The sequence below is a fragment of the Rhinatrema bivittatum genome, chromosome 2, assembly GCF_901001135.1.
Source record: "Rhinatrema bivittatum chromosome 2, aRhiBiv1.1, whole genome shotgun sequence".
Classification (NCBI taxonomy): domain Eukaryota; kingdom Metazoa; phylum Chordata; class Amphibia; order Gymnophiona; family Rhinatrematidae; genus Rhinatrema; species Rhinatrema bivittatum.
In genome coordinates, this window is record NC_042616.1 from 242,113,245 (window position 1) to 242,139,400 (window position 26,156).

At 44.7% G+C, this 26,156-nt stretch overlaps 1 protein-coding gene across 3 annotated transcripts in view; it reads left to right on the forward strand.

The window, feature by feature from the left end:
* The window catches only part of CPNE4 (copine 4), a 988,906-nt gene that overhangs the window by 182,096 nt on the left and 780,654 nt on the right, over nucleotides 1-26,156 (forward strand). For all 3 annotated transcript variants that reach the window (XM_029589334.1, XM_029589333.1, XM_029589332.1), the window contains exon 3: nucleotides 19,316-19,507. In XM_029589334.1, coding sequence (XP_029445194.1) covers nucleotides 19,328-19,507 — 180 coding nt within the window. In that variant the 5' untranslated portion in view covers nucleotides 19,316-19,327. The remainder of the gene's footprint in view (nucleotides 1-19,315; nucleotides 19,508-26,156) is intronic.

The window sequence follows — 26,156 nt, forward strand, 5'->3', positions numbered from 1 at the left end:
ACACCCTGTTCCCATGCACAGCACTCACAGCCCACTCTAATAGCTGAGCACAGTTTTGCTGCACCACTGTTATACTCCCTTTTATTTTCCAAAGGCAAAAAGCTAAAATAAATCCTGCATAACCAGCATTAACATGCTCACTTTTTTTTCCCCTTAACTATCTCCTGCAGTTTCTCTCTTTAGCTGGCTTAAACCTTACCACTTTCTTGCTGTCCCTGAAATCAGATTCATGAATCAGTTTCTTCTCTATCTGAAACCTTTAAACTATGGGTTTTTTTTCTCATCACTGCTGCTTTCTGAGCCACACCTTTCCAAAGCCCACCATGCTTTGTGCACTCCTGCGCTCGGTACCTAGTTTTAGAGCTACAGGCCCCTTGTGTTCTGTACTTTGTTTTAGAACCATAGGTTCTCTTCTGCAGACTGCTTAGCTCCCAAATGTTTTGCAAGATACACACAAAAACCTTTCTTCCTTCCTTCTGGAGGCTTTGAGTTTTATCTCTGTGCAGTGCTTTAGAAAAAAAATCGCATGAATGACACCATATGAGGGACATGAGTAGTGATCCCTTGGCTGGAGACACACATCTAGACTGACTCCAGCCTTTTCAAAACACTTTATCTTTATTTTACAGCTCCAACAAAACAATATTAGTAGACTGTTTAACTTCAGAATAGTGTACTCTCAATACTCACAGCATCTTTACAGTTCGGTGTTTAGACAGCATTATTTTACAGGAGCTGCCTTCCTCCTGGAGACCTGGGTCTAGTCTGACTATCCTCACTGGGTCCCAGTTCTTATCCCTCCCCTGCTGGGCTCTGCCCACCAAGCTCTCTCTCTCTCTCTCTATGGGGAATTAAGGTGGACCAGGCATCTAACCTAGTCCTGCACAGGTTTAAGGGGGAAAATATGGGCACTCCATCACAGTAACAAAAGAAAAGAGGGCACAGAGAGTACCAATAGCACAGAAAATGTCTTTTCTGCCTGCTTCTTTTCTATTGCTAAATTGTTTTGGCCAAAATTTCTATTTCAGGTGTAAGGAAATGATAAAAGAGTGTTATGCCAATACATTTATAGATCTGGGATTACCATGGAGATGCTGCTATAGAAGTGTTGTGGTGTCAGATTGTATGGACTTTTCCATTCTTGTGTCCTATGTTGGTTATTGATGGACCCTTACTGAATTGGAGTTTATTTGAAAATAGAGTTATCTTAGGGCTCAATTTGCCAAAAAATATACTGGCCAAAATATTCAGATTTTGCCAGTTAGCATCTTTCATAAAATGAGATATTTAGCATAAAAAATTGATAAGAGCTGGAAAAAGATATTTAGACCATGTCGGAGGAGACACCATAGACACTGCATTAATGCCCTACACTCTTCTTAAAGATCTATCTTAAAATGTGTTTCTCCTTTTGAAAATTACCCTCCCTATGCCCATTAGGGGATAGCATCCGCAGTCTGGCAAACCGTGAAAGTCGTTTTTACCCACGGGGTTTACCGCAATAATCAAAGCAAATCTAAAAGGTTAGTTTTCCTTTCATTATTGCCCAGTCAAAAGCACCTGCAAAAATGTGCATCTTCTTTTTGTGCAGATGCTTTTTTTCTTTTAGGCTAAAAACCAGGAGAAATTTTGAATATTCAAGCCTACATCTACCATTGCCTTGCCTGACCTAACTGCACTCTGGGAATTTGTACAAAAGTGTGCAGGTAAAAGTGTATGACGTATTTTTAGGCATGCTGAGAGTGGGCAATAATCAAAGAGCCCATTTTTATAGTAAAAACTGTACTTTACCCATGGAAATGGCTTGCAATATTGTCCACCCTGCTAAGTAAATAACATTGTTGCAAGCAATTACCCCTACAGTGCCCATCTTTAACAAGATGCTTACAGAGAGATAGAGAGAGAGAGAGAGAGAGAGAGAGAGAGGACAGAATGAGGGATCTAGGAAGGAAGCAGTAACAGAGAAAAGAATACATTGAGGGGTACTGTTCAAAGAACATTTATGCACATAAAACATGGGTTTATGCCCATAGATGGTTTGTTTGATTGCCCTGAGTGTGTTCACATAAAAGCAAGCAATTAACCTGATTTCACGCACACTTTTTAATGTGCATACAGGGGGGACAATATTGGGGTGGACTTTGGATTTACATACACAATTTTGATTTTAAAAGGGCATGCATATAAATTAAGACGCCATAGCTGAGGCCTGGAAAGAGGAGATGTAACTCTATGTGGATGAGTTTGTGTTGAAAATTATCCCTAAAAACACGCACAAACTTTTATGTCTAAGTTGGCTTTGAAAAATGGCATTAATTAGTGCAAGTGGCTTCCACCTAGGCTTCTTGTGATGTTACAAAACTACCCTCTGAGAGGGCAATTTTCCAAAGCCATTTATGCCAGTAAAATTATGCACAGAATGATCTTTACCCACATTGAGAGGAGGTGTTCTTGGACGGGGAATGCTGCAGCAATTGTGGTTTTGCATTCTCAAAACTACGCACATTGGGGCGGATTTTCAGAGCCCTGCTCGCGTAAATCCGCCCAAAACCGGGCGGATTTACGCCAGCAGGGCCCTGTGCGCCGGGAAGCCTATTTTACATAGGCCTCCCGGCGCGCGCAGAGCCCCGGGACTCGCGTAAGTCCCGGGGTTCTCCGAGGGGGGCGTGTCGGGGGGCGGGCCCGGTCGTCGTGGCGTTTCGGGGGCGTGTCGGCAGCGTTTTGGGGGCGGGTACGGGGGCGTGGCTACAGCCCGGGGCGGTCCGGGGGCGTGGCCGTGCCCTCCGTACCCGCCCCCAGGTCGCGGCCCGGCGCGCAGGAGGCCCGCTGGCGCGCGGGGATTTACGCCTCCCTCCGGGAGGCGTAAATCCCCCGACAAAGGTAAGGGGGGGGTTTAGACAGGGCCGGGTGGGTGGGTTAGGTAGGGGAAGGGAGGGGAAGGTGAGGGGAGGGCAAAGGAAAGTTCCCTCCGAGGCCGCTCCGATTTCGGAGCGGCCTTGGAGGGAATGGGGGTAGGCTGCGCGGCTCGGCGCGCGCCGGCTATACAAAATCCATAGCCTTGCGCGCGCCGATCCAGGTTTTTAGCAGATACGCGCGGCTCCGCGCGTATCTACTAAAATCCAGCGTACTTTTGTTTGCGCCTGGAGCGCAAACAAAAGTAGGCTATTCGCGCGCCTTTTAAAATCCGCCCCATTGTTGGGAAGATAAAAATATCCACAGAAAAAGCAGGTGCAAATCTCTGCAGGGGTGTATTCCCCCGAGGCAATTCTGAAAAGGGGGAAAGCACGCAGACACTTTCCCTTTGAGAACTGGGTGCAAAGTCCACAGTTCAAGTACCTGTGGATTTTGCAAGTTCCCACATTGTCTCAAAAATTGCTCCTTCCCCCGCAGGATAGAAGAACGCAGAACATTCTAGAAATTGGCAGCAATGTAGCTAATGACATGAAACTGTGTAGCAAAGACAGAAAGTTTGTAATACTTTGAAGAAGGCTGGAGTGAGCTGAGCAGTACAGTACACTGAAATACTAAATGCCCCCTTCAGGAGTACTGCGGATAAGACAGCAAGGGCAAGGCAAGGTCTGCAAAGGAGAGGAGAAATATTTTTGTTGTTTTTGCTTTCTGCATATATGCAAACCCCCCTTATATCTTGAATGGCATTGCCTTCAATTTTCTTCTGCTTCTAATAGTACTTTTTCTACCAGAAATGAAATCTTTCTATTGTTTAAATTATTTTTCCTGGGGAATCCAATCAATGTACCTGACATTTCAAACAGCTCTCAATAAGGCCCCTCACTAAATGTTGTAAATGAAGCTAGAATTTTATGGTATAAGAGGAAAAGACCTTTCATGGTTCAAAAACTGGGTGAAACACGGGAAGCAAAGGGGAGAGCACATTTGTCATATTCCATTGTGTAGGAAAACAGTTTGCTTACCTCTAAACAGGGTTCTCTATAGACAGCAGGATGAATTAGCCACAACAGATGGCTGTTGTCATCCAATGGTGCCTGACATGGACCCAGCTGTCAGAGCTCAGGAAAGACATTACTGAATATGCATGAGAGTTTCTGCATGCACACACTACCTCATGAGAACCTCAGTCACTTCCAGAGCTTAAGCTTTAGTGAAATAGTTGACTGTTCAGATAGGTAGATCGGTAGTAAAGCTTGGTTAATTCATCCTACTGTCTTTGGAGAACCTTGAACATAAGAACCTAAGATATGCCATACTGGGTCAGACCAAGGGTCCATCAAGCCCAGCATCCTAAAACATTAAATAGATCCCATGCTACTAATCCTTCTCAATTAATAGCAGTTTATGGACTTCTGTGCTAGGAACTTATCCAAAGCTTTTTTAAACCCAGTTACACTAACAGCCATAATCACATCCTCTAGCAATGAATCCCAGAGCTTAATTATGCATTGAGTGAAAAATAAGTTTCTCTGATTTGTTTACAGGTAAGCAAACTTGACAGGAAGGCATGAATTAGCCTTAACGCATGGGCAGTAACAAGCTAAGAGTTGCATGGTGGAGCAATGATTTATGTCAACTCATGAAGTGGAGAGTGGACTACTGGGCAAATAGGCTGCAAAGAACTGCTTTTTCTGAAGTTACTTCTCCTCGGGACATGCTGTTCAGACAGCAGAGGGACATAAATTTGTGTGCAGATAACCAAGCAGCAGCTATGTATATATCTTCAATGGAGGTGGCTCTCAGATGAGCCACTGAAGTCACCATGGCTCTGATTTGATGAGCCTTGATAGAGTCTATAATCTGCAAGCCAGCTAAAGCATAGCAATGCACCATACAGTAGTCTACTAGCCTATTGGACAGAATTTGTTTGATTACTGCTCTTCCCAGTCTGTTGAGATCAAAGGATATGAACAGTTGAGATGCTTGAGGGTGAGGCTGAGTCATCTTTAGATAATATGCAAGGGCTTTCTTGCAGTCCAAGAAGTGAAGAGCCCATTCTCCTTTGAGCTCATGAGGTGTTGCAAAGAATGTAGGTAGCACAATCGCTTGATTAATGGAACACAGACTCCACTTTCAGAAGAAACTTGGAGTGAGTTTGTACAAGGAACCACCCAATTATGAAAAAAAACTGTAGGTAGGAGACTTATGAAACCACCCTCTCTTTTCCTCAACTCCTGCCAGCAGCCCTCTTTCTCTCTCAGCAAAATAATCCCCCTTACCTCTATAACCCCAACCCAGCAGCAACCACCTCTCTCTCTGTCTTCCTACTTCCTACCCCGCAGAAGCCCCTTCTTTAGCGCCCTCCTTCACCCCTGGCAGCAGACTTCCCTCCCCCTTTCTCAGTCCCTCCTTCCTCCTCTGTTTCAATGCAGTGGCAATAGCTGCAGAAACTTGAAATAAAAACAGCATGGGGCACGTGAATCTCCGCAAACCAACAGGCCGTGTGGCAGCCCCCACTCTTCTCCCACATAAGCTTATTTATTGTAGATAGTCTGAAAACCTGACTGGATTGGAGTTCCCCAGAATAGAACCACTGCCCTAGGTGAATCTTCAGCCTTGTGCCCACCTTCAATTAAGACTGAGATTTTGATAGTTAAACTCGATAATCATGCCGCCACCTCCTTTCCCAGAACAATCCTATAAAATCACATAATTGGATATGATACTTTTAAATATTACACTTTGGTGTGTATAAATATATAGGGGTAGATTTTTTAAAAAAGCGCGATCGCATACTTTTGTTAGCGCACCAGGCGCAAACAAAAGTACGCTGGATTTTATAAGATACGCGCGTAGCCATGCGTATCTTATAAAATCCTGGATTGGCGCGCGCAAGGCTGCCGATTTTGGGCAGCCGGCGCTTGCCGAGCCACGCAGCCTGCCTCCGTTCCCTCCGAGGCCGCTCCGAAATCGGAGCGGCCTCGGAGGGAACTTTCTTTCGCCCTCCCCTCACCTTCGCCTCCCTTCCCCTACCTAACCCATCCCCCCAGCCCTATCTAAACCCCCCCCCCCCCCACCTTTATCCATGGATTTACGCCTCCCAGAGGGAGGCGTAAATCCTGGGCCGAAACCACACACCCGGGCCCGCCCCCGAAACGCCGTGTCCCGCCCCCAAAACCCCGCGATGTTCGGCCCCGCCCCCGACACGCCCCCTAAAAAACCCCCCGGGACTTACGCACGTCCCGGGGCTCTGCGCGCGTAAATCCAGGCGGATTTACGCGAGCAGGGCTTTTAAAATCCGCCCGATAAAGTGTTACAATGTCTGATAAATATGTCATCTGTGATTTTTGTGGCTGGTTCAAAAAAAATAAAATAAATAAAACAACTCCTGCTATATTGGTTGAAGTTAATCTCTGAAATGACTTACTAGGCTGAATTTGTTTCCCTTACTCTTCACTATAGAAAAGAAATTCAAATTATGTTGTCATTTCAGTAACAGTGGCAGAAAGGCCCTCCATTACCAGGCACTTTGGGAAGTAAGAGAAGAACCTGGAAAATGTCACTTAGAACCTATTTTATTAACTCTGCTGCATCAAAATAGCACTGACTTGCAGAACTCAAACAACAGCAATCCTGTATAAAAAGGCAACAATGCAGATATTCCGTCTGGCGCTAAAACACCAATATACCTCCTACTGAGATAACAGAACAAGCTGGACTGCTATAGATCCCTACACAGAACCTATAAACTAGTATCTCACACAGAACAAAAATCCTTACCCAAAAAAAGAATAAGGGATCACAAATTAGAAATATGCTGGAGCAGGAAGGCATTGGCCAATAAAGCCATGGAGCAGATCCCTATGTTTTCATGTTATGACAGCAGCCCTGTTGCTGATGCCTCCTTGGGCCTGTTGCCAAGGGCTCAGGGGGCTTTATTAGTACTGGATACACAGGGCACATGCTGTGAGTATCTTCCTCAGTGCCTCAAGTCTCCGCATCTTCAGATTCTGACAGTAAAAGAGGCCCTGCAAGGCCACCAGCATTTCTCTGTAGCTGGTGGCCAAAAAAGATGCCCTGTGGGACCACCCATATTTCCTACAGCTGGTAGTGAGGAAGAGTTCCTGTGAGGCTGTTGCCATTTCCTGCAACTGCTGGGCAAGGAAGAGGCCCTGTGTGGCTGCCAGTGTTTCCCTCAGCCAGTAGGGAGGAAGAGGACCTGCAGGGCCTTCGGCATTTCTAGCAGCCAGTGGCCGAAGAAGAGAAAAAGAAGTCTAGATTGTCCCTGTATATGTATATTATTGTTGTCTATTTTATATTTAATATTTAATGATTTACGTTCTTTTGTTCAAAACTCTGTTTAATGTAACGCCTTACCCGCGACAGTTTTGTTCTATGGAAACCGACCTGATTTGATATTTATATCGAGAATGTCGGTATATAAAAACCCTAAATAAATAAATAAAATAAATATGTGTGTGTGTGTATGTGTGTGTGTAGGGCCGGTGCAAGGGTTTTAGATGCCCTAGGCAAACCTTCTGCCTTGTGCCTGCTCCCCTCCCTCCCCTGGTCCAGGCCCTGGCTCCGGCCCTCATCTCATTCACTCAGACAGGCTCCCCACTCTTACTCACACTTAGGTTCCTTGTCTCATTCACACTATGGTTGCCAATTTTTCCATGGAGCAGGACCAGACACTTGGGGGGGGGGGCTGGCCAACCGCAGCTATCCCCCCTCCTTTTTTTTCTCTTTCAAATCCATTGTTGATTTTGTCCTAAGCAGATTCTGCCTGCCTGTCTTTGGGGCTCGGGTCAACTCTCCTCTTCCTCTGCGACTCCCAGGAGGACAGCAACAAGTGCAACACACCTGTAAAAGAGGCAAAGGAGGAGGAGAGTCAAACAGAACCCTGAAAACAGGCAGGTGATTGGAGCGTTGCCAGGCTGCCACCACTGATTGGCCCCTGGCCTTGTCTGACCATGTTTTACAGTGTCCAGTTACCCTTGTAATTGGATACTGTACAACAGGCTGGAAACCTGGGCTGTCTGGTTCAAAACTAAATCACACATGCACCCTTACACAGGCTCCAACACCATTGCTCTCTCATACACACACAATCCATCTCATTCATACACACAATGAGAGGTGCCGCTCGCAGCCCACTGAAACTTTACTTCTCTCGGCTGCGAGCAGGATGGGTGCTGCTCATGGCCTGCCTAGTCTCTATTCCTCTCGGCTGCAAGTGGGATAGGCTCTGCTCTCGGCCCACTGAGTCTCTACTCTTCTCAGCCGTGAGTGGGATGGGCTCTGCTCACAGCCCCACATGGCTGCTCTTTGCTGCCTCCTAGTGGCTTGTGCCCTAGGTGACTGCCTGGTTCACTAATGGGACATGTCAGCCCCATGTGTGTGTATGAGAGAGTGTGTGCCTGCCTGTGTATGAGAGTGTGTGCCTACCTGCTTGTGTATGAGAGTGTACCTGCCTGTGCATATGTGTGTGTGTGAGAGAGAGAGTGCCTACCTGCATATGTGTGTTGAAAGAAATTGCTTGTATGTGTGAGAGTGAGAGTGCCTGTGTGTATGTATGTGTGTGTGTATGTTTATTTATTTATTTAAAAACTTTTATATACCGGTATTAGTATGCATACATCATACCGGTTTACAATGTAACTTTAAAGGTAGAAATTACAATGAACAGGGAGGGCGAACAAGGAGGAGTATACAAAGAGCAGGAGGTGGAGGAATTAAAGCAATAAATAAAAACTGCAACGGACTATTTACAGGAATATACAAGGCGTAGGCAAGATACTTGCAGAAGTCGGTGTACTTAATCAGGGTAGGCTTGTCGGAAGAGCCATGTTTTAAGTTTTTTTCTGAACTTGGCATAACATGGCTCTAGCCTGAGAGTGGTAGGGAGGGCGTTCCATTGTTTAGGGCCTGCAATGGATAGTGCACGGTCCCTAGTAGAGGAGAGGTGGGCTTTTTTCAAAGGGGGAATGGAGAGGGTGCCTTTGTTGACAGTGCGAGTGGGTCGTTCAGTGCGTATAGGACGAAAGGGTTCATCCAACCAATTGGAATTGTGCGAGTGGATGGACTTGTGCACTATGGTTAGAATTTTGAAGAGAATTCGGGATGCGATGGGGAGCCAGTGGAGTTCTTTGAGTATTGGGGTAATGTGATCAGCTTTCCTTGAGTTGGTGATGACCCTGGCGATGGCATTCTGGAGCATTTGTAAGGGCTTGGTGGTGGAGGAGGGTAGGCCAAGGAAGAGGGCATTACAGTAGTCCAGCTTTGAGGAAAGGGTGGCTTGGACGACGGTGCGGAAGTCATGATAGTGGAGGAGGGGTCTGAGTTTCTTCAGGATGTGAAGCTTGAAGAAACCTTCTTTGAGGATGGAGTTGATCTGTTTTTTGAGATTGAGTTGTTGATCTATGATAACCCCAAGGTCTCTTACTGTGGGTTGGGGTGTTATGACGTTGAAAGCTGGATCGTTGGAGATCGGTGGTTTGGGAGGGAGGTGAGGAGAGATAAGGAGCAGCTCTGTTTTGGAGGAGTTTAGAGCGAGGTGGATGTTGGTGAGGAAGTAATTGATGTTGGCAAGACATGTGTTCCAGAAGGCAAGGGCATCTGAGAGAGAGTTGTGAATGGGAATGACGATTTGAACGTCATCTGCATAGAGGTAGAATTTGAGGCCGAGGTCTGTGAGGAGCTGACATAGAGGTGTGAGATAAATGTTGAAAAGGGTGGAGGAGAGGGAGGAGCCTTGTGGGACACCTTGAGACAAGGGATAGAGTGTGGAGTTGGCGTTTCCTATCTTGATGGAGAACTTTCTGTTAGATAAGTAGGATTTAAACCATAGTAGGGCTAGGCCTGAGATGCCTATTTCGGATAGCCGGTTGATGAGGAGGTTATGGTTGATGGTATCAAAGGCAGCTGAGATGTCGAGTAGGGCGAGGAGGTAACAGTTGCCTCGGTCCATGCCTATGAGTAAGTGGTCCGTGAGGGAGAGCAGGAGGGTTTCTGTATTGAGGTATTTACGGAAGCCGTATTGGGCTGGATGCAGAATGTTGTTGCTTTCTAGATATTCTGTAAGTTGGATGTTTACAATCTTTTCCATAATTTTGGATAGGAAGGGCAGGTTAGAGATAGGGCGGAAGTTAGCGGGGTCTTTAGGGTCTAGTGTTGGTTTTTTTAGGAGGGGCTTGACATGTGTGTGAGAGTGAGAGTACCTGTGTGTGTGTGAGAGTGGCTGCCTGTGTGTATGTGCATATATAAGAATGCCTGTGTGTATATATGTGTGTGAGAGAGATTGCCTGTGTGTGAGAATGATGGAGAGTACCTGCCTGTGCTTGTATGAGAGAGTGAGAGCGCCTGTTTGTGTATGTGAGAGAGAGAGAGAGAGGGAGCCTGTGTGTGTGTGTGTGTGAACGAGAGTAATTATGTGTGTGTGCATGCCTGTGTATGAGTCCCTGAGGATGTATGTGTGTGTGTGTATGTGTGTGTATATGTGCAAGAGAGTAACTGTATATGAGAGAGTGTATGTGAGAGTCAGAGAGTGCCTATGTGGGGTGTGTGTATAACACAGAGAGATTGTAAGAGGTTAAAGCTTGTGCGCCCTCATCCAAGTCTAATCTATCACAATCTCAGGGTGACTGATCCTCGTTGTATGTTTGATATAGCCGCCAGGGTACCTAGCTTATCCCTTTGTAAACTCATCCCAAGGCCTATCTGCCCCCCGCCTGCTGCAAATTAGCACGCAGGTCATCTTCTTGCTAATCCATTTTATGCTCTCCCCCTAGCTCTTGGTCCCTCCCCCCCCCAATTAGTTCTCTTTTGCAATTTGATCTTCTATTTAACTTGTTGTATTGTATTCCCGTATTGCACAGTTTATTGTAAAGCCTTGGTGATGCATTCTGTTTTCTGTTAACCGATGAGATGTTCCCAACGACCGCGGTATATAAAAGACTTAAATAAATAAATAAAATAAATAAATAAATGAATAATGGAAACCTATAGAATCCCTCCCCCCATGTGAAAAACAGGCTTATTAGTTTTTAGCTCGCTTAATGTCATTCAGTGCCATAAGGCAGGAGTTTCTCTGGGGTGTAGTGCCAAGAAAGACTGCAAACAGCAGGGGAAGGTGGGCAGTGGCATGGCTGGCTGCGGGGAACAGGCTGGCTGACTGATTGGAAGGGGAGAAGCTTATTGTGGGGGAGTGGTGGGCAGAGACTGGCTGACTTGTTGGAGGGGGCAGAGGTGTGGATGCCTCTTCAGCTGCTCCTTTTTTCTGATTTGGTGGGGGGGGGGGGGGGTCTGCTGCAGCTGACATTACTAACCCATGTAACTCATAGTGAATCGTAGCTTGGTGTGCAGGGGGGGGGGGGAGATTTTCCTATGCTCGAAAGAACAGCGTGGAGTATGGAAGCCGGGGGGGGGGGGCTCAAACTCAGTGTGAGCCACGTGGTTAAGGGTCATCGGCAGCTGTAGCTCTGAATGGGAAGAAGAGCAACAGCATAAAAACTAGGGATGTGAATCGTTTTCCATATCGTCTTAACGATAGAAATCGTGTGGCAGGGCAAGAAAATCGTCTTAGGCACGATTTTTTAGTTAAAAAATCGTTAAAAATCGTTTTTTCCGATTAGTGCGCACTAACGGGAGTTAGTGCGCACTAACTGAAAATGATACAATTTGACACTTTTCAGGTCAGTTAAGGTCAGTTTAGGAATGAATATGTATTCCTATTGGCTGCCCTCTTATTTATTCATGTTACCAAGCTTCCTACTGACAGTATATGGGGGATGGGAAATGGAAACAGTTGGTAGCTTGACAAAACAAGTAATGTGATCAGTCAATGTGACTAGAACTTGTGCCCTAACCCTGATACCAGGGGTATTGTGATCTTCCTGCACACAGTGCCCTATCCCTATTAATACCAGGAGTGTTGTGATCTTCCTGCACACAGTGCCCTATCCCTAATACCAGGGGTGTTGTGATCTTCCTGCACACAGTGCCCTATTCCTGATACTGGGGGTGTTGTGATCTTCCTGCACACAGTGCCCTATTCCTGATACCGGGGGTGTTGTGATCTTCTTGCACACATCCCGGTATCAGGGATAGGGCACTGCATGCAGGAAGATCACAACACTCCTGGTATTAATAGGGATAGGGCACTGCATGCAGGAAGATCACAACACTCCTGGTATTAATAGGGATAGGGCACTGCATGCAGGAAGATCACAACACCCCTGGTATCAGGGATAGGGCACTGTGTGCAGGAAGATCACAATACCCCGGAGGAGTGAGGGTCAGGCAGCTCCCCCCTGTCTGTGAAGCCAGCCTCTCACTAGTAATGCAGGGAGGGAGCTGTCTCAGACTTCACCATCCTCCCCCCCCCTCACCCACACACCATTCACTAGCTGGGACATGGGGGAAGTCAGGAGTGAGGGTCAGGCAGCTCCCCCCTGTCTGTGAAGCCAGCCTCTCACTAGTAATGCAGGGAGGGAGCTGTCTCAGACTTCACCATCCTCCCCCCCCCCCCCTCACCCACACACCATTCACTAGCTGGGACATGGGGGAAGTCAGGAGTGAGGGTCAGGCAGCTCCCCCCTGTCTGTGAAGCCAGCCTCTCACTAGTAATGCAGGGAGGGAGCTGTCTCAGACTTCACCATCCTCCCCCCCCCCCCCTCACCCACACACCATTCACTAGCTGGGACATGGGGGAAGTCAGGAGTGAGGGTCAGGCAGCTCCCCCCTGTCTGTGAAGCCAGCCTCTCACTAGTAATGCAGGGAGGGAGCTGTCTCAGACTTCACCATCCTCCCCCCCCCTCACCCACACACCATTCACTAGCTGGGACATGGGGGAAGTCAGGAGTGAGGGTCAGGCAGCTCCCCCCTGTCTGTGAAGCCAGCCTCTCACTAGTAATGCAGGGAGGGAGCTGTCTCAGACTTCACCATCCTCCCCCCCCCCCCCCTCACCCACACACCATTCACTAGCTGGGACATGGGGGAAGTCAGGAGTGAGGGTCAGGCAGCTCCCCCTGTCTGTGAAGCCAGCCTCTCACTAGTAATGCAGGGAGGGAGCTGTCTCAGACTTCACCATCCTCCCCCCCCCCCCCTCACCCACACACCATTCACTAGCTGGGACATGGGGGAAGTCAGGAGTGAGGGTCAGGCAGCTCCCCCCTGTCTGTGAAGCCAGCCTCTCACTAGTAATGCAGGGAGGGAGCTGTCTCAGACTTCACCATCCTCCCCCCCCCTCACCCACACACCATTCACTAGCTGGGACATGGGGGAAGTCAGGAGTGAGGGTCAGGCAGCTCCCCCCTGTCTGTGAAGCCAGCCTCTCACTAGTAATGCAGGGAGGGAGCTGTCTCAGACTTCACCATCCTCCCCCCCCCCCTCACCCACACACCATTCACTAGCTGGGACATGGGGGAAGTCAGGAGTGAGGGTCAGGCAGCTCCCCCCTGTCTGTGAAGCCAGCCTCTCACTAGTAATGCAGGGAGGGAGCTGTCTCAGACTGGTCTCAGCGCTAGGGCACTGTGTGCAGGAAGATCACAACACTCCTGGTATTAATAGGGATAGGGCACTGTAAGAGATGACTGTAGTAGATTGAATAAAGATCTGATGTTTCTGCTCTCCTCACACCAAACAAAAACAACACACAAGCAGAGAAGCCCTTCTTACAAAGCTGAGCTAGTGAGTTAAGTAGGAGGAAAAGTAAACATACTTGTGCCAGTGTGGCTACTTAAAAAATACACTTACCAACAATCAATTACATATATTTGAACTGTGTACAGTTCCAGCCAGGACCACCTTTCTAAAATGCACAGTGATTGGCAAATTCAACATGCACTAGCATTTCAGGTGCCTGCTAACAAAAATAATAAACAAACAAGTTCTAGTCACGTGAGTGCTGATCATTACATTACTTTTTTTGTCAAGCTTCCAACTGTTTCCATTTCACATCCCCCCAACCATTACCTCAGTATTAGCCTTGGTAACATCAATAGATAAGAGCACAGCCAGCCAATAGGAATACATACATACATATTCATTCCTAAGTGACCTTTACTGACCTGGGAAGTGTGAACACTTTGTTTCATTTTCTGTTGGTGTTCGTTAGTTTCCAGTTCCATTTCCCATCCCCCCAACCATCACCTCAGTGGTAACCTTGGTAACATCAATAGATAAGAGGGCAGCCAGCCAATAGGAACACATATTCATTCCTAACTGACCTTCAGTGACCTGGAAAGTGTTTATTTGTATCATTTTCAGTTAGTGCGCACTAAATCGAGTTAGTGCGCACTAACGGGGAGTTAGTGCGCACTAACTCGAGTTAGTGCGCACTAACACGATTTAACGATTTTTAACGATAAATCGTTAGAATTTCTATTGTATCGTGTTCTATAACGATTTAAGACGATATAAACATTATCGGACGATAATTTTAATCATTGAAAAACGATTCACATCCCTAATAAAAACCAATGAATTAATCAAAACATTTACCCAAGGAACGCTGCAGCAATTTAAAAACAGCAATACCAGCTTTTAGGACCCGCAATGAACCTCTAATTAGCTAGAAAATAAAGATCTAAATGTACACTTTGTAACCACCTAAGATCAAAAACTCTGTGCATAAATACATCCCAAAGATATGCAGGAAAGGAATAAGAGGCAATGGGAAATAATCACAGGTGAACAATGGAAATGACACAAGTCATGCCAGAACAAAATGTTTATCATTTAAGATAATAAACAGATGGTACTGGATGCTTGACAAATTATAGTGGGCAGAAATCTCCACCCATGGAAAATATTGGTCTTGTTTCAAATAAGAGAAATCTGCTACATTTATGCCAGAGTAAACATTCCAAAATCTTTTGGAATAAAAGATAGTGCACTATAAACAGGATCCTGGGGAGTAAGATTTACAAATTTCATGTATTTGGCAACCTGCCAGACTTCTCAGACATTCAAAATATAGATAGACACAGCAGGAGATGGTTATCAATTGCTTTATTATATATTATTATTATTATTATTATTAATACAAAAACCATGGATTCAAAACAAAAAATATTGTGAATATGAATGCAGTAGCAGTGAAACTGGGGCTATTGCTTTGCCCACTCAAGATCCAAAGCCAGGAATTAACATGAGATGAAGAGGAAAAGAGCCCTTGTTTAAATATCTATTCAGCTATAATATGGAACACATAAAACAATCAATAACTCTTAAGATGTCTTTATCAATGTCAAATGATAAACAACAATCTTTTACCTAAAAAACAGAATCTCATTCCATATCAAGTCCATGTGGGTATAAGATATTAAGACAACGTATCCACTTCAATTCCCATTCAGGTAACGAGCATAGAATATCGTCTTATCTTCTTATGTTCTTATCTCCCCTTCGCCTTGATTGGTGAACCTGATCATCTGTGAACCACCACAGATCTTCAAATGTATGACCCTTCTCTTTGAAATGTGGAGCCAGTGAAGCAGACAACTTATCTGTAGAGATACAGTTCCGATGCTCTATGAGACGAGACTTAATAGGTTGTTTAGTTTTGCCCACATACATTAAGAACATAAGAACATAAGAACATGACATACTGGGTCAGACCAAGGGTCCATCAAGCCCAGCATCCTGTTTCCAACAGTGGCCAATCCAGGCCATAAGAACCTGGCAAGTACTCAAAAACTAAGTCTATTCCATGTTACCATTGCTAGTAATAGCAGTGGTTATTATCTAAGTCAACTTAATTAATAGCAGGTAATGGACTTCTTCTCCAAGAACTTATCCAGTCCTTTTTTAAACACAGCTATACTAACTGCACTAACCACATCTTCTGGCAACAAATTCCAGAGTTTAATTGTGCGTTGAGTGAAAAAGAACTTTCTCCAATTAGTTTTAAATGTGCCACATGCTAACTTCATGGAGTGCCCCCTAGTCTTTCTACTATCCGAAAGAGTATAAAACCGATTCACATCTACCCGTTCTAGACCTCTCATGATTTTAAACACCTCTATCATATCCCCCCTCAGCCATCTCTTCTCCAAGCTGAAAAGTCCTAACCTCTTTAGTCTTTTCTCATAGGGGAACTGTTCCATTCCCTTTATCATTTTGGTCGCCCTTCTCTGTACCTTCTCCATCGCAATTATATCTTTTTTGAGATGCAGCGACCAGAATAGTACACAGTATTCAAGGTGCGGTCTCACCATGGAGCGATACTGAGGCATTATGACATTTTCCGTTTTATTCACCATTCCCTTTCTAATAATTCCCAACATTCAGTTTGCTTTTTTGACTGCCACAACACACTGAACTGACGATTTCACAAGAGCACTGTATTATATAGATGACACAATGTGATGAGCAATCAGTGCTGTAATGTAACTTGTGTAAAACACGAGAGTAGTTGCCCATTGATGATATACAGTGAGTGATTGCAACTCTGTGAGTGATGTCATACTGGAGTAGATGCGTTTTAGAAGTTAAACACTCCCCAGTGGGGGGTGTCATTGATTTATCAAAACCCTTCTGCCCAAGTGAATGCAGATGAGGTACTGAGGAGTCAGTCCTGGGGTTCATTCTGCAGTCTGCCTCTTCAAAGAGTGGTGCTGGAGTGAGTTCTTTCTCTGCACAGGAAAGGAGCTAAAGAAATGGGATGCTCTCACTTCAGAGGGCTGCCTGGAGAAGTATTCCTGTCCTGAGGAGGTGGCCGGGACCCAAGGTGCTAACCTGCCCCTTTTATTTGAGCTGGTTTGCCCAGGGGATTTTATCAGGTAGCTAGCGTGCACAGTATAGTTACTGTTGTTACTATACATGATACTGCTGTGGCCACGCTAACATGTCAGAAATGTAACTTGCAACCAGTAAAACATATTGCATGCCCCACCGAGTGGTGTTTTACTGTGCATATGACATTTTTACTGACTCAGACACTAAACATTTTTTTGCATGAGTTATTGCTGAAGCTTCCTAGACTTCTACTTCATCTCCATTTAAGCACATACATCTTCTTTAATGATCCTATTTCTGCCAGTAACAGGCCATTGTTAAAAGGCAGTTACTCTAAATCAAACAATAGACTGCAGGGGTTCCTCCAGGCAAAATTAATGATAGCAGATAAAAATCAGTTGACTCATCCAGGCTGCCCAGCTATCTTCCTTTCTGATTTTCTACCCACTTTGGTTCGATGAGCAGATAGATTCCCAATACTTAAACCAACACCAACTCCCCTGCATGTTTTTTTTACCTGACCTTTCCACACTGTTCCTACCACTACCATCTATCTGACCAAATCATGCTCATTGTTGTGAGGGTTATAACCATGGTGGTTATGGGCCAGTCACTCAAGCCTTTTTGGCAGCATAATGCAACAGTACCACTGATGTAAAGGTACTAATTATGACTAATCCGTGCAGGTTATCCCAGCTTTTTTTGGAAGTCTGCTGCAGTCATACCATAATTGGCTTGTATTCTCTCCTCTTTGGCCCTCTAAAATTTAATATGATTGAACAAATAGTCATGCACCCTCCTTCATTGGTGGATATTGACCCCATTAGAAGCAGAAAGCAGAGCAATGTATCTCTACTGCCTGAAGAAAGAGGACGTGCCCATCAGCTACCAAAACTGAAGAAGGAGGCTGCTGCTGCCACTTGTACTTCTAGAGGAAGAAAAAGTGCATGAAAGAGGGAGTATGTGTAAGAGAGGAGAAAGTCTGTGCACAATAAACCCCCTCTCCCTCGTCTAATCCACTACAATCTCAGGGTATCTGGAAAGGAAATTGAAAGTTCCCTGTTTTGGAGAGCAGAGAATTTGTTTTTATGCTTATTAGTTTTAATTTTTGTCATTATTTGATGTGTCCACTGCTTTGAAATATTTTTGTGGTATTTGGAAATTTTAAAATAAGTTTTAGATTATAGGTTGTTGTTCCACTCATTAGCTGTTTTGAAATATTTATTTATTTTTTTATTAGTATGATTTTACTATTATGATTAAAGTTTTATATTTTTTGATTTTTATTGTTTGAGGTTTTATGAAGAATGGTGATATATTTTTTCCCATTGGTGTTTTAGAGCCTGATGTAATATTTGCAGTATTACCTTTGGGGCGGATTTTCAGAGCCCTGCTCGCCTAAATCTGCCCAAAACCGGGCGGATTTAGGCGAGCAGGGCCCTGCGCGCCGGTGAGCCTATTTTACATAGGCCTACCGGCGCGTGCAGAGCCCCGGGACTCGCGTAAGTCCCGGGGTTCTCCGAGGGGGGCGTGTCGGGGGCGGGCCCGGTCGTCGCGGCGTTTAGGGGGCGTGTCGGCAGCGTTTTGGGGGCGGGTACGGGGGCGTGGCTACGGCCCGGGGCGGTCCGGGGGCGTGGCCGCGCCCTCCGTACCCGCCCCCAGGTCGCGTCCCGGCGCGCAGGGATTTACTTCTCCTTCCGGGAGGCGTAAATCCCCTGACAACGGTAAGGATGGGGTTTAGACAGGGCCGGGCGGTTGGGTTAGGTAGAGGAAGGGAGGGGAAGGTGAGGGGAGGGCGTTAGAGGATTCCCTCCGAGGCCGCTCCGATTTTGGAGCGGCCTCTGAGGGAACGGGGGTAGGCTGCGCGGCTCGGCGCGCGCCGGCTATACAAAATCGATAGCCTTGCGCGCGCCGATCCCAGATTTTAGCGGATACGCGCGGCTCTGCGCGTATCTACTAAAATCCAGCGTACTTTTGTTGGCGCCTGGAGCGCCAACAAAAGTACGCCTATGCGCGCTATTTGAAAATCTACCCCTTTTTGTATGATACTGTTTTGAGTGCCCATTCTTTTTTCAGTTTTGGATGGTCATTTCTGTGGATTTGGAATGGTGAAGGGACCTTTTCTGAATCAGTTACTTTACTGTGTAAATTAGAATGGTAAAGAAATTATGTTTATTTGAATGGATATATTTTTGGATATGTCTTAACATCAATTAAAAAATTGTGCAATTTTGGTGAGATGTAAATATACCTGTATAAAAAAGACTGTTAGATATGGTGAGATGTAAAAAATATATTATTTAGATACTTTAGGGATTTGTTGAGGGAGGGTTGAAGGTTGATTGAGATTGACCTTTGTTGCTTATGTTTTTTGTTAAATGTTTGTAATATTATCTTTGTATTATTTATGTCTTGATGTATAATATTTAATGTATGTTTTTGTGGGAAATAATTTTTATATGAAATTTTATATTTGGAATAAAAATGATATTGTTTTGAATTGTTACTAATTTATTTAGTAAATATTTATTTTTAGATAAATGTTTTGAATATGTTGAAATTTGTTATGCACTGCCTTTTTTCTGTCTCTAAAAAGGTTCTATTGTGCCATTAGTTCAGGTGTCCTCAGTATATAATTTCTGCCTTGCCTCTTGTCTTTTCACAGGAACAGAATAACATGCAGAAAATGAGTAACATCTATGAATCAGCGGCCAATACACTTGGAATCTTTAGCAGTCCCTGCCTTACTAAGGTCGAGCTGCGAGTGACTTGCAAGGGGATATCAGACCGAGATGCACTTTCCAAGCCAGATCCCTGTGTTATCCTGAAAATGCAGTCACATGGACAATGGTTTGAGGTATGTGCACCCTAGATCAGAAACAAGAAATCTGCGGAATAGTTTTGGTTAAACTATGAAAATCTTTGGTCTTTGCTACCCACAGAAAAAACAATGATGTTGAGTTGCTGTATTTAGCAAGATCCTTCATTTCTCTTTTTTGAGCAGCCAGTACAATGATGTCAAGATTCATTTTTTGCCTTGTTTCAGCATGCAGTATAATGGACTCTGGGTAGTGGTGGAGTCTAGTTGCAACTGATTGTATGCTTTTTTTTTTTTTAAATCAGATACAGAAAACAAATATGCATTGTTAGTTCATATTTTTTTAATGACATCACACACTTTTCATTTGCTGTCTATCCATGTGGAGTTTGGTTATTAGTATGTCATGGAATTCAGAGGCTTTGAAATCATAGCTTATAATGTGGCTGAGCACTTAATGTTGAGGTGCATGCAATGGGATTAGATTGGGTTGTATATGAGGAAGTAGGATGGGTTTCTGTTAAGTAACATTTTGCCAAATAGTTTTGAAGAGGTAAAGGGCAATACTATTGGGGGAGAAAGACAAGGCACTTGTTGAGGCAAGTGTACCCACAAATATTTCTTTTATGATTTTAGCTGGAATTCAAAGCATTGAAATTCTTAAAGCCTATCAATGTTTTTTATACTCTGATGTATGTTTCACTTCTGTGGATATGTTGGCGGTCAAAGATTTTGAAAGCTTCAGCATCAGCATGACCACTCACATCCCTACAGGACCTATGTACCAAATCTCTTAATCCATGTTGAAGCAGTGTTAACATATTTGTCTTAATGCTGCTAATATGTTCTTTTTTCCTACTGATGTGGAGTTTTGCTTTAAAATTCAAATGGGATGATAAAAGTGAAAAAATTATGCTCTGCAGCTCATTTAAATGTAACATGGATCACATTAACCAACCTCAACAGATGAAGATTTGTGTATTAAAAGAGCATGGTAACATTATCATAATACTTTAATGTATAAAAGGTGCAAAACCTTAAATAAATAGTGTGTTAAACCTATGGCAATAATTCACATTAGAAACACAACTTAACATGCCTTTCAATGCAGTTTAGTAACAACTAGCCCCTATGAATCTAAGCTAAATCAGGATTCTGCTGTGTTGCTCCTTATCAGGATCTTGCACAGACATCATACTAATGCATGTAGAAGAAAGAAGCACAAAGCAGATTCAGGGGAAAACTACATTTTATAAGCAAATGGTATGGCCGCAATAAAACAAACACATATCTTATTCAAAAAAAGTGTTAAAAATACAAAAAATATGTAAATACATTTAAAATATATATATACATATATGCACACATTGGGGTAGATTTTCAGAGCCCTGCTCGCCTAAATCCGCCCAAAACCGGGCGGATTTAGGCGAGCAGGGCCCTGCGCGCCGGGAAGCCTATTTTACATAGGCCTCCCGGCGCGCGCAGAGCCCCGGGACTCGCGTAAGTCCCGGGGTTCTCGGAGGGGGGCGTGTCGGGGGCGTGTCGGGGGGCGGGCCCGGTCGACGCGGCGTTTCGGGGGCGTGTCGGCCGCGTTTTGGGGGCGGGTACGGGGCGTGGCTACGGCCCGGGGGCGTGGCCGCGCCCTCCGTACCCGCCCCCAGGTCGCGGCCCGGCGCGCAGCAGGCCCGCTGGCGCGCGGGGATTTACGTCTCCCTCCGGGAGGCGTAAATCCCCCGACAACGGTAAGGGGGGGGTGTAGACAGGGCCGGGTGGGTGGGTTAGGTAGGGGAAGGGAGGGTAAGGTGAGGGGAGGGCAAAGGAAAGTTCCCTCCGAGGCCGCTCCGATTTCGGAGCGGCCTTGGAGGGAACGGGGGGAGGCAGCGCGGCTCGGCGCGCGCAGGCTATACAAAATCGATAGCCTTGCGCGCGCCGATCCAGGATTTTAGTAGATACGCGCGACTACGCGCGTATCTACTAAAATCCAGCGTACTTTTGTTTGCGCCTGGAGCGCAAACAAAAGTAGGCTGTTCGCGCTCGTCTGAAAATCTACCCCATTATAAAAAAAAAAAAAAAAAGAAACTGAGGAATAAAGTCAGAAAGGAAGGAATAGAGCCAAGAAAAACCTAAGGTGATACTTTGAAGAATCTAGCTGGTACTTCTGCATTAATGTTTGGTTCTAGCTATGCATGCTTAATAAAAATTAAAGATGATGTACTATAACTGAATGCATAACATTCAAATATTCAGCTGACGCAGATTCAGAGTAAACATGGGTAAAATATTATGGTTTATATTTAGGAATCTTCATTTTTATTTTTTATTTTATTTTTTCCTGGGAATTTCAATATTATAACAAAATAAATCAGTGGAAAATTGACTTTGTTATATCTCACAGGAGAAAAATCAGTGGAAAAGTCATTTTTCCACAGATTAGTTTTGTTAGAACATTGGAATTCCCAGGAAAAATAAAATAGACACTGAAACGAAGGTCCCTACTTTTATTATATTACCATGGTAGCAGACTGTGCTTTCCTCTTCTTTGTGACTATGTGTTTATCTCATACAGAAGTATCAGTTCAAGGTTTTCTAATTGGGGTGAAGTAATGTGATTTACTGTTTATTAGGATGGCATAAGTAGTGGTATAAATAGTGCATTTCAGCCAATGTTGCAATGTGGCTTTGTATTTCAAATATAATTATTCATCTTTCAAAATCTGTACTCAAGGTGACATATAAATTCAGGTAAAGTTAGTAGGTTCCTACACAGAGAGTTTGCAATCTAAGGGCTAGCGAAAAAGGGGGCGGGGCGAAGGGGGGGGCAGGGTCTGGGAAAGGCCACAGCTGTTTGCACCACGGCGGTGAGATTTCGCTGGCTGCCGTGGTGCAGCCTTTCACACAAATAGCACCACCGTAAAAGGTGGTGGTATTCGCCACGCTACTGCCGGCATGCGTTAGGGATGTATCGCATGCGATAAGGCCCTAACGCACGCGATAAATGTTTAGAAAATAACCCCCTAAGAAACTGATGTACTAAGCTGTGAAAGTTTGCAGATGGGAGCCCTATGCACACTAAAGTGTGCAAAATGGCCTGAAACATGCAAAAAAGACTGGTGATTTAGGAGTTTGCACATTTGCAAAAGATTTCACACAATACCTTCTTCACAGTATTAAACTTTCACACATAGTCTGCCATGTGTGAAAGGTGTACTGAATTCCTGCATTAATAAACTGCTGTGATGCACTATCATGCACAGCAGCTCAGTAATGCAGAAATCAATGAAACCTGGCACACAAAGACATCTTCATGAGCCAGCTGGCAATATCCAAAGGCAAAACTTAACTTAAAAGTCTAAAGATATGCAAAGATCTTCTTAAATGTAGAAAAAAATCACAAATAAATGTTCCTCTTCATTGAACTACAACCCGACACTGGCCAAGTATTTCAATATATAAGTCTCTGTGTCAGGGGTCAAATATATGGGCATATAACTCAGCAAAATATGCAAAAAAAGACTCACTCACCTAACCACAGCTTGTGATTTATCTTGCATTTAAAAAGAAGATCTTTGCACATCTTTGGACTTTTAAGATAAGTTTTGCTTTTATTTATTGACAATTTTTTTGGACTATTGGATGGTTGGCAATTGACTGCTCTTTAATTTTTTATATGCATAGTAAAAAAATATTTCATCTTAACATGACCAATGATTGTCCTATTGAGATGGTCAGCAATTTACAAGCCTTGATGCATGTTTCAGTGGACATCTTATGATGATGGTCATTCCAAATATCAACAGGCAAATATTTTCAGTATTTTGACAGTACAATTTTGTTTGAAACTCTTATTAAATGATTAGTTATTTGTTTGATACTTGTAAAGCAAAACCTGCACTTAAGTGTGTGAAAAATGCACTGGTCCTAAGAAAATGTGACATGATTCTTGTTTGGGTGTTTTTTCTTTGTGCCATTTTTAACTATGTAACATAACTTTTTGGGCGCACTTTTATTTTTTTGTTTGATCTGGGGCAAATACATGCATTTGCATGTAATGAGTGCTATTAGTTTAACGGGGGGTTGGACGCAAGTTTTGGATGCACTAAACCCCTTATAGTATAAGGGGATGTGGCCTTGCGTCCAAAACATGTGGGTTAAACAGTGTGCTCAGCTGAGCACCATGTATTGTATCGGCCTGAATGTGCTTATCAGTCTGTGCAGTAGCCTTGAAAAATGTAAAAACAATCGCTAGCAAGAATCTAACCCAAAGAAAGGTATTTGAGTGAAAGATAACTATAAAGGAGAAATCAAGTCCCATTTAAGAGAAAACTAATCATGAAAAAATGTTTTCTCCTTATATTATTTTAGTGGCAATTGGAATCACAATCCAATTTATCCCCTTCTCATGATATTCAGGGCTTGTGCTAGCTTTTTTACTGCCCTGTGCAAAGAATTACTCTGCTGCCCCCCCCCCTCCCCCGCACACACACATTCATTCTCTGTCCCGGGGCCACCCAACCCAGCTCCCTTCAGTGATACCAACTTTAAAAACTGGACCCCTCCCCCATACCAATGGCTGGTACAAGGGTATTAAGTGCCCTAGGCGAACCTTATAGCCTTGCACAACGCCCCCGCCCCATTCCACACACACAATTAAGAGTTATGCATTTATAATGTAAATGAAAATATCATATTTACATGCACTGCTATGATGCCAGCCAGAAATCCCTGCAAAAAAGACACCTGAAACCCATATGGTATTAGGCCTGTTGTGATGTGTGTTGGGTGTGGGCTTGACCCTCTGAAAGCCCGAATACAATAATACACTTCCTATTAGGAAAATGCCTCACCTCAGTCACACATGCAGAACATAAACAGATCCTCACCAAATACAGAACAGTGCAACCATAACGTAGAAATACAAACAAGTAGACAAAAACTGAACTGCAAAACTGAAATGCAAGAAGCCAGACACTCCATGCAGTGCAACAATGAAAAAACAGAACCATCACCATTCCTCAAACATCAAACAAATATAATCAAGAAATAAAATAAATATATAATCATAATACTAAAAACATACTAATAATATTGGGATAGATTTTAAAAGAAGCGGGTGTGGTGTTCATGTGCGCGCGCTACCCGACGCGCGCACATATACGCCCGACGCGTGCAAGGGGGTGCACAATTTTGCACCTTGCACACGCTGAGCCGCATTGCCTTCCCCCGTTCCCTATCCCCCCACCCCACCTTCCCTTCCCCTACCTCCCCTGCCCTTTCCTCACTACCTTTTCCTTTGCTTTGTTTTTATCTCCAAACTTACTTCAGCCCTGGGGCTGAAGTAAATTGGGCGCGCTGGCTGACTGTGCTGGGAACCTGATCCCGCTCCGCCCCCCTCCCTGCCCCTTCTTGCAAGCCCCGGGACATACACGCGTCCCAGGGCTTTATGGGCGTCGCTGGGCCTTTTAAAAATAGGCCTGGCGCGCATAAGACCATTTACGCGCGTAACCTTTTTAAAATCCGGCCCATTATTTTTAAAAAAGCTGAATTAAAGATCAAATAATTAAAAACTCATATGAGTGTTTTTAAATGTCCCAACACCAATAAACTATTTTAAAACAGCAGACAGCAAATAACACTTGAAAAATAAAACTAAAAAGGATTTAAAAAATTAATGTTCTCTATACCTGGGAACTTTTGATTTCCAGTTACCCTGCAATTGTCATGAAGTAGTGGGAGTGGGATGCACAAACTTTCTCCTCTCTTTCTTATATACACACACACAAGCTCATACACACATACGCTCCCTCTCAGACAAACCCGCAGGCGTCTCTAGATCTTCTTTGGTTGGGATCTACCAGCAGCCCCAGGCCTTCATCTTCATTCCAGCTGCTGGCGGGTTGGAATCCACCTGCAGCCCCAATTTTCTCTCTCTCTCTCTTTCTCACATACATACAACCCAGGCAGCTCCCATTCTCTCTCTCTCTTTGTCTCTCCCTCTTTGTCTCTCTCTCACACACCCACACACACACCAGCTCCCATTTATACCCATACACCTCAGGCAGACCTCCCATTCTCACACATACACACACACCCACACACACACACACACACACACACACACACCCTGCTCATCCCAGGAAGGCTCCCATGCATGCATACACACACACACACACACACACACACACACACCCTCACCCTCCCCAGGCAGGCTCCCATTTACACACACATACAACCCAGGCAGGTTCCTAATTCACACTCCCATCCCAGGCAGGCTCCCATTCACTCACACACACATACACACACACACACACACACACACACCCACCCATCCCAGACAGGCTCCCATTTACATACATACATACACACACACACACACACACACACACACACACACACACACACACACACACATCTCAGGCAGGCTCCCATTCACACACACACCCATCCCAGGCAGGCTTCCATTTACACACACACACCCATCCCAGGCAGACTCCTATTTACTCACACACACCCATCCTAGGCAGACTCCTATTCAAACATATACACATCTCAGGCAGGCTCCCATTCACACACACACCCAACCCAGACAGGTTCCCATTCACACAAACACACCCATTCCAGGCAGCCTCCCATACACACACACACACACACACACACACACACACTCACTCACTCACTAATCACAGGTGAT